The sequence below is a fragment of the Arachis duranensis genome, chromosome 6 (genome assembly GCF_000817695.3).
Source record: "Arachis duranensis cultivar V14167 chromosome 6, aradu.V14167.gnm2.J7QH, whole genome shotgun sequence".
In the NCBI taxonomy this organism is placed as follows: Eukaryota; Viridiplantae; Streptophyta; class Magnoliopsida; order Fabales; family Fabaceae; genus Arachis; species Arachis duranensis.
Window position 1 is genome coordinate 10,844,047 of NC_029777.3, and position 9,032 is coordinate 10,853,078.

Genomic DNA, 9,032 nt, shown 5'->3' on the forward strand with positions numbered 1-9,032 from the left:
GAATTAGTTAAGAGTTTCATAGCAGACAATGAATCCAATGTTGTCTAGGCGAAAGTAATTTTAAATGTATGTAAAGAACATATTATCAAAGAATGTAAGGAGTAAATATTTTTTTAATATGCCTACCCTCATTCATGTTGGGGATGTTGGAACTAGAGTACCATTCTTATGCATTAATATGTATGTCCCACGAATTTGGGGTGAGAAAAATAAGAATTGGGACTTGGGACCCAAAATAAGATTGCTAGGTACTATATCCGTGCTTATCCGTTTGATATAACTAAGGACTTGATGTTTCTAACGTGGATTAAAGTTGAACGAGATCATTATCAAATCTAAGAACTTATAACTATTATGGCAAGGTTATTTTCTAGAACTGTTTTTTTCTTTTTAATATGGTTTCGGAGATAATATACTATTACATGATAATAAAATGTTTCATCATACTTTAATAAATAATGTATCAAGTTAATAATTAGGCGATAATTTTTGTTAAAAAAATACTATATACGTTATTTTTTTATTAATTGGTACACCAATACCACACAGTCATATCCATTTCCTAATAACAATTAATTAGGTTTAATTTAGAAAAAAAAAACAAAGAATAATAACAAACAATAAAGAAGGAGGCCGGTGAAATTTAATCATTCCTACCCAGATAGACTTTCCAATGTGATGGAGAATATTTTGATAAGGATGCAATACAATGGAAATGAACGAGTAGTTTTGTCGGAAAAGGTGCATAGTTTCTAAGGAATCTCTTATGCTAATCATCTTACTGAAGCTTCTGTGGTTGTGGGATTAGAAAAAGAAAACATAGAAGTAAAGAATTAATTACCATTAAATTAATAATTATTATTATATAAGAGTTTTATTATCTGAATTAAAATGTGATTAGAGTTTCACTTTGTATTGAAGTTCTCTAGCCATGAAATTTCGAGGAAGTTCTTGATATAAGTCTGGTCAATATTTATTTGTAACTATATCTCAATATAATAGTTATTAGTATAATAATTAAAATCTCAATTTAACTCTTAAAATCTTTTGATATTACGATTTTAAATAAATTAGCCAATTTTATAAATTTTCAACTAAGTCAGAAGTTTATTACAATTCTATATTTTAGATATTTAATTTATTTTTTCGATTTTACATAAAATTTTAATTTTCTTAGTTATTAAAATATCTTGGTTACAAATTCATCACAGTAACACAAAAGTTCAATTAATTGTTAAGATATACTTTTTTTGGTAATTGTTCAGTTATACTTATAATAAATTGTTAATAGTTATCATTTACTCTGAACAGTTTGATTGATTTAATTGTTAGTATCTACAAGACCAAATATTCATTTTCATATGCCGGGTTACCACTAAAATGAATGACAATATGACACGGTATGTAGCTTATGAAAATTGAATCCATATATATAAAACAAGGGAAGTAGCAAAACAACGTTACTATTTGTCATCTAAAATAAATTATCCACCCCTCATTGTCTGGTTTCGCGAATTTTTATAAAAACATACAAATTAAAATAGAACTAATTGGAACAGGAAAAAAAAAACCAGACAAATCTGCTCAGAGAGTAATTCTGTTCTTTCTATTATTGTGTGGAGAAATAAATTAGAGTATTTTACTGGGAGGTCTTGAATATTGTAGATCAAGATGCCACATGATTACATGCAATAATAATTTCGTCAGTTTGAAGTAACGGTCATTTTTTATTTTTCACAAAATTCAGAACTCATTGTGATTTGTGGCTTTATTCCTAGACAATGCTAAGTTCCAACTACCGAGCATGTGTTTTACTTTTACAGACATGCCATTTATTTTTTAATCCTTTTCATGATAAAGGAGTCAAAGTGCCAATATGCCTACATTACAAATACAAGGCTTTTCTTTTCAGTCTTGAAAGAGTTACCATTTGATACTAGGGAGGGAGATTTGAAACCAGATCAGAAATTCAGAATTGAGTTATTGCTCAACTTGTTACACTACAAAGCCTTTAAATTTACAGTAAATTATGAGGTTAGTTAATATCACATTTATCCCTTGATTATACCACATTGATATCTGAGTACCCCCCCCCCCCCCCCCTTTTTCTCCTTTTTCTTTTCCTTTTATGCAAACTCACAATAGAAGTGAACTGTAACTTTTTTATCACTCATCCAATTATTATATGGACTTGTGTCTATAGAGGAAATTAGATTTGGGACAGCATGTTAGCTAAGTAATAACTAATTCGAAAACAAGGGTGAGCTGAGTGCAGTGGACTCACGTGATTGGCTTGGAGAAAATCGTTCCCTGGATTTTCCCTTCACGGATTCTGTACAAGTTCATGACCAATGCAAATGTTAGGCCTTACTCTCTAAATACCATGACAATACCCAAATACCATACAGATGAATATTAGGAAATAGTGTGAATCTCCATACCAAGTCTTTCTTTTACCACTGCAGCATTCTCAGCCCCAACACATCTTTGTGAATAGGAGGATATATCATGGTACATTTCGTTTGATGGTTGAATTCCTGAATCCTCCATCCATTGTAGTACCTGCATCAGAATTCGCTTAATTTTCCAGATGTGAAGTATTACAACATAAAATGTTCAGAAAAATCAGACTTCACGATACTGAACAATGGGAAGTCTCCAAAGGACTACTATAAGTCTCATTGAAGGCACTTACCACTTTGACAATGGGAGATCTTATTTATAGTGATTTCATGATTCTTATTTTGAGATGTTTATTTTGTAGGCACTAAACTCTATGCATGCAACAAAACTAAGAATCTGTTGTTGCCTAGTTGAAAAAATGTAGTGTGCATGTAGAACCTGTTTCTATCATTGTTATTAATGCACACAACACAAAGCCATAAACACTGACAGAGCTCACCTCTAAATATTTCCTCCAGTTTCCAGAGGATAAGAGGGTTTTCAATATAACAGAATAAGTGTTGAGGTTAATATCAGCACCCGATGCCAACATCTTGTAGAATAACTGCATGCAGGAAAAATAAGCCAATATGAGAGGAAGGTAGTGAGAAAGAGATACCAATCTAGTGGGAGATCATATTTAAGGTGGTTATAACAATTATCTTGGAGAATATTAGAGATACCTTCAACATAGTTTCAATCTTTCCACTTTTTCCTAAAAATTTGAGGAAAAGGTTCAAGCATCCAGACGAAATTACAGGAAGTGAGGGCTCTATGTACTTCATGATATCAACCGCTGTCCTCCAATCATGCAATCTTTATTGCAAAATACACTTAGTTTGACAGTGATATGATAATAGGATACCATAACTGTATAAAAATATTACCACACTATAATAATAGTTATCAATTAAAGAAGTTTAAGTAATATCCATCTATCCTCTTGTTTTCTATTCAGTCGTTCATAAAATATTATGTGCTTTAGTAGGAAAAAATAATATCAAATGCACCAAAGTTGTGGAAACTTAGAATTTCATAATAAGAACACGCTTTTTAAGTTCAAGTTCAACCGACCACCGGTGATATCAAAATTTTAACATAATGTTATCGGTCTGGAAATAATATATGCTAAATAAAAATGCCAAAATGTGAGTATGTTGGATGAGGTGTGCAATTAATTCAGAATATGAAGTTCATTGAAGTGAGTTAAAACTTAAAAGAGTGAAGACCATTAGACAGGATGCACTACAGTTAGAGAGGAACATTTTAGGAAGCTTCAAGAAAGTACACAGTAAAAGAAAACTAGAAAAGTAAAAGGAATTTGAGGAGAGTGGAGATATATAGACAAATTTAAATTTGAACTTACGAGCTACAGGCAGATACCATTTCAAAATAAATGGTATCACTGAAAGGAATATCTTTTTCTCTCATACTTTCTGCAAGACTGAGGACCCTTCCTGGTTGACCACCTTTATTAAAGGCCCTCATCAGGGCAGCACATGCAATCGTATCTAGCTTGATGCCATTCACTTCCATTTCTTCAAAGAGTGCATATGCTTTTTCCCGATTCTCTGAAATTAAAATAGAGTTGAAAATTAAGACATACATTTGTTAATACAGTCCTAACATTCAGTGGTTGAAATTTATTTTACCTCCTGCATTGTATGCATCAAGCATTGCAGTATATGCCACTACATCAGGATAGCAACCAGATGATTTCATCAAGTTAAATGTGGATTCTGCTTCTATGACTTGTCCCTAAAACATTACCATATACAAGATATTAAAGAGAAGATACACAAGTCTCAAATTTTATTGATACTCGGTTGAGAGGCATTCTAAATCCTAACAGAAGCCCTACCAGTTTGCTGTAAGCACATATGGCAGAAGAGTAGACCTCTTTGGTCAAAGGAAGTCTAAGATGCATCATTTCTTCCATGAAAACTAGGGCTTCACTATATTTTGACATATTACAACAACCACTTATCAACACAGTGCAAGTAACAGAATCAGGTTTTATATTTTTCTTCCTCATAGATTTATACAAGCCTACAGCTTTGTCATATTTCCCCACATTCATATAGGCTCCTATAGCTGAATTATAGGCAACTGTATTCAATTTAATGCCTCGCATCTCAGCTGCTGATAGGATTGTATCAATCTTCACCTTCTGACTGCACCGCCCACAGGCAGCCAAGAGAGTGCATATTGAGACAACATTTGGATAAATTCCATCTTGTTCCATCTCACGCAATATTTCAATTGCCTCCGCCAACAAACCATTAGATCCATAGGCATCAATTAGTGCATTGTAAGTAACAATGTTAGGCTTCAATCTGTTTTTCTTTATCATTGCAAATATTTCTCTTGCTTTTTGAGGCTTTTGTGATCTTCCATAAGCATTAAGCAAAGATGTATAGGACACAATATCTGGCCGGAAACCATTTTGTTTGATCTCATTGAAAACCATAAGTGCCTCCTTGTCCATCCCGCAAGCAGCATATGCACCAATTAGTGAATTATATGAGATTGTGTTGGGTTTCAGCCCTTCTGCAAGCATCATATTAAATGCAGCCACGCAATTTTCAACTTGCCCACATGTAGAATACAAGTGTATGATGCTGGTAAAAGTTACAACATCAGGACTACAATCTGACTTATTTTTCCTCATGGAATTGAAAATATCGATGGCTTTGTCATACTGTTGAAGCTTCACAAGACAATGGATAATAATGTTAAGGGTAGTTGTGTCAGGACGAATGTGAGTTCCCTTCATTAGTTCAAAATAAGACAGAGCTTTTGAATACTGAGCCCCACTTTTAAATGCAGATAACACAATATTGTGTGTAACAAGATCAGGCCCAACTCCATTGTCTGTCATTTTCTTGCAAACATTAAGTGCTTCTTTCCAATTTCCACTAGAGCCACAGGCGTTTATCAAGTTGTTATAGGTTGACCGGCTTGGCGGAATCTGCAATAATAGAAGTGTCTGTCTGTTACAAACTAAAATTTAAGTTAAGATACAAACCATCAAAGTGCTTATTTTTAAATTAAATTTTAAGTCACAACAGCAGAGTATCTTTAAAAAGAAACCAATGCATGGCTGGTAAGATCACAAATATCCCATCATCAGGATTGATTACTCATTTCTAACCTGCTTCAAGACCCCATCACCAACGAGTGTAAGGTAAGGTGGATGATACATAGAGCAAATAAACACTGACCAGAATGAAACCTATATGCTTCATTGGTTCACACTAACCAACTGGCACAGAGAGAGAGAAAGTGGTTTCCCATCATCAAATTAAATAAATACAACCTATGTCTACATGTAATGGAATCTCAAATCAATGCTGCAACCGATATTGCATGGAAAACTATACCTTATGGTTCTACTTCGGGAGTGCTCATCAAGAAATAAAAGATACAATATTATACCAAAAGAAAAATACAAAAAGAAGGTTGTTAACATCAAGTCAGACTCACTAAAGATTGAGGGAAGAAAAATACAGAGTACACACAGCAGCTCGCAGCATGTCATCCATGATATTCATCGCCCAACGCCACTGTCCAGCTCGACCATGCACATTGATAAGAGCATTATAAGTCTCAGCATCAGGTTTACACCTAAACAAGTAAATAAATTAACAATCAAGTACAAAACCAAACAAAACAAGGATTATCAACAACCTTCGCAAAATTAAAGTTACTAACAAGTAAACACAAACACTTAGTCCAAGAAAAATTCTATTTGCATTCAAACCAAATCGAATAACATCTAATAAACATTGAATTCCGCCGATTTAACTCCATTGCATAGAGTACCATACCTCCATTCTTGCATCTCAAAGAACAATCCACGAGCCTGGTCAGTTCGGTTATGCCTAGCATGCAACCTAATCATCATGTTGTATATATCATTACGCGCACAGTAGTTCTTCTGGTTCTTCATCCACCGGAACACTGCGATACAGTGTTCAATCGACCCTCTCTGCGTCAACTCCTACAAAAAGAAAAAAAACAACACAAAAAAATCGATAAGAAGCAGTTAAGCACGGCAAAATTGGAAACGATTCAATGAAGCGAGAAAAGAATAATACTCTAATGAGGTAAGGGAAATTCCCTTCCGGAGGCCGGAGAGCCTGTCGGAGACGTCGTGCTGGCCGCGGTCGTAGTCCACGAAGCCCTGCTTTGTCTCCTCGAATGCCGTCTTACTGGATTTTTTCTTGCAAAAGATGGCGGTTTGCATGCGAGTTGACTCAGCGGCGGCGGTGCCCCCGAGTTGGTAGAGACAGTGAGGTGCGGTGGTGGTAGTGGCCATTGGCGGAAGATGCCTGAGCTGAGAAGCGGATAAAATGAGATATTTGTAAATTTGTATTTCTAGCTATAAATAATAAATGAATAATAATTAATTAAATAATTTCTGAGTTTTTTTTTTTTTTCAAATGGATTGGACAACTCTCAATCCTAGGTATTACACCCATGTATTACACACTCAAACACACTACATAAGTATTACCAACATGGGTTCTATATTCCTCATTGAAAATTCGAACCCAGGTGCAGCTCCCAGCGAGGCAGATGATGCTGCCATTGATCCAAGGCCTCGGCTGCAATAATTTCTGAGTTTCTTCTTCTGGTTTTTATTTTTTATTTTTTGGAGGGGGCTTGGTCTTTGCCTACGAGCTCAGGCCCAACTATGTTATGGTTCTGAAACATTGAACCGTTTAATTGGGCTATATATTGGACCTTTTGTGTTATTGGGCTCATGCTTGTCCTACGAAAAGGAACACCTTCCATTAGAACGAGCTAATATGACGAAAAAAAAAAGAATTCTAAATTCTAATAATGAAGACCCCATATGATTGTCACAAAAAAAATTAAGACCCCATATGATTGATCATTTTGAAGCTTTTTATTTTTTAAATAAAATTGAGATCAATACTGTTTTATGTGTCAATATATACTGACAACAAAAAATGATAATGCCATTTTTTTATCCACTTGTTATAATTATAGTCTAAATATCTCCAAATTCAGATTTTTTAAAATGATGATCTTCACTTAGAGAGTAAAATGAGAAATTTTATTCTTAGATTAATAAAAAAAAATGAGCCTCGGTTTTTATTTTATTGATTCACTAGTGAAATTGCTTTATTTTACCTTTCAAAATGCAATATTCACTTTATAAATTTTATCCAAATATGCCAATAGCTTTAAAAAAAAAAGGAGCATCAAATGATGGGTCTGAAGACCGTCCAAAAAAAAATGATGGGTCTGAAGCCGAACAAACTTATTAACACATTATTAAAATAATATTTTTATTGAAAACGTTTTTGGCATTTATTAATTTAATATTTTTGTTCACCCAAAAAATAATAATAATAAATCCCTCTGAATATCTAGCTCTCCGCAATTACACCTTTCATGCCACAATTTGATTTGGTGACTTCATAAATGGTACATTCACACAGATGATCAAATTGGGAATAGTTTTTATAAGAACAAGTGCTTTGCACATTACAAATTCAATGGAAAGTGTACTCCACGAAATTTATGTAAGAGGGTAGAGGAAGGTACACATTGTCAAGGCTTGTAGCTGTCAAACCTGTTAAAATAAAATAACCCAAATAAATAGAAACTATGGAAGAAACTTGTTGGTGAAGGTTATCAATAATTTTGAAGCAGCAACAAGGGCACATGGGCACAAAATTTTCAATCACTCCCCTCCCGGTATTCCTTTGTTTATGTTTCACTTTATTGCATCTCAATGCTCGTTTCATTCTTTCATGGATTTTGCATAAAATTATTGACTTTTGATTTGTCAATATGTCCTATTAACATGGGCGGCATTAATTTAAGCAATATTATGGCTTTTACCAATTATTTATTTTTTGTTTACCAATAATATCATCACTTTAATTCTTTTGTTGCCAGTCATTTGAAGTTAATTAAAGTAGGACTTTTTTAAAAATTAATTTATTATTAAAAATAAATATATAATTTTAAATCTTAAATTTAAAATATTGACTAAGAGTATAATACATAAAAAATAAAATTTATATAATTAATAGAAATTACAATACTCTTACTTAATATTAAAGATAGCCCTAAATATAATAAATTTTATGTGTTTTTGTTGGGCCAATCGTAAAGAACTTTCGACCATCGAAAAAACATAAGATGAGAAAACATCACATTCAACTCAAAATCTTAAAACGTCAAGTTAACGAGTCTCTCATTTTATAAATTTCTTGTTCTTTCTTATTTTTTTTATATAGAACTAACTTTAACACTACTCACACTTATAACACTAACAATTTGACTCTGGAATTTGAATCCTTGATGGCCTTCGATTGAAAGACTAGATGATGAGTTATGACTTATGACACCACATCCACGCAATTGAAATTGAATTTACCGATTCCTTGATCTGGCTGGTGAATTTATAATTTTGAGGGGAGTGACAAATAAATTCCTCAAAATTTATATTTTAGATAAATTAACTTTTTTTTAAAATCAATAAAATTATTTAAATAATAAATATGGATAAATTAATTTAAATTCAAATTTTTATCTTAAATTTTTAT

The 9,032-nt window shown here is 32.9% G+C and overlaps 2 protein-coding genes across 4 annotated transcripts; both read right to left on the minus strand.

Moving 5' to 3' along the window:
- Positions 1-2,109: 2,109 nt before the first annotated feature.
- LOC107492625 (pentatricopeptide repeat-containing protein At2g41720) lies at positions 2,110-6,558 on the minus strand. 3 transcript variants are annotated; one of them, XM_021126512.2, is made up of 10 exons: positions 6,543-6,558; positions 6,273-6,445; positions 5,964-6,069; positions 4,304-5,413; positions 4,095-4,200; positions 3,809-4,013; positions 3,126-3,258; positions 2,903-3,007; positions 2,442-2,562; positions 2,110-2,332 (listed from the first exon to the last, which is right to left on the minus strand). In XM_021126512.2, the coding sequence occupies exons 2-10, from the start codon at positions 6,392-6,394 to the stop codon at positions 2,244-2,246; spliced, it is 2,097 nt and encodes a 698-aa protein (XP_020982171.1). In that variant the 5' UTR covers positions 6,395-6,445; positions 6,543-6,558; the 3' UTR covers positions 2,110-2,243. The 3 variants fall into 3 exon arrangements, with proteins under 3 accessions (XP_020982171.1, XP_020982172.1, XP_020982173.1); XM_021126513.2 differs by lacking the exon at positions 6,543-6,558 and having other exon boundaries at positions 5,929-6,069; positions 6,273-6,315; XM_021126514.2 differs by lacking the exon at positions 6,543-6,558 and having other exon boundaries at positions 5,953-6,069; positions 6,273-6,300.
- Positions 6,491-7,040, minus strand: LOC127748427 (uncharacterized). Its single transcript, XM_052262943.1, has 2 exons — positions 6,962-7,040; positions 6,491-6,781 (listed from the first exon to the last, which is right to left on the minus strand). The coding sequence occupies exons 1-2, from the start codon at positions 7,034-7,036 to the stop codon at positions 6,491-6,493; spliced, it is 366 nt and encodes a 121-aa protein (XP_052118903.1). The 5' UTR covers positions 7,037-7,040.
- Positions 7,041-9,032: the final 1,992 nt, after the last annotated feature.

Coding starts and splice junctions, on each gene's coding strand:
- LOC127748427 (XM_052262943.1), bottom strand. CDS start 7,036: ATGGCAGCATCATCTGCCTCGCTGGGAGCTGCACCTGGGTTCGAATTT. Junction 6,782..6,961: donor GGAATATAGAACCCATGTTG/GTAATACTTATG, acceptor TCCGCTTCTCAG/CTCAGGCATCTTCCGCCAAT.
- LOC107492625 (XM_021126512.2), bottom strand. CDS start 6,394: ATGAAGAACCAGAAGAACTACTGTGCGCGTAATGATATATACAACATG. Junction 6,070..6,272: donor TTTGAGATGCAAGAATGGAG/GTATGGTACTCT, acceptor TTACTTGTTTAG/GTGTAAACCTGATGCTGAGA. Junction 4,201..4,303: donor TATGTGCTTACAGCAAACTG/GTAGGGCTTCTG, acceptor GTAATGTTTTAG/GGACAAGTCATAGAAGCAGA.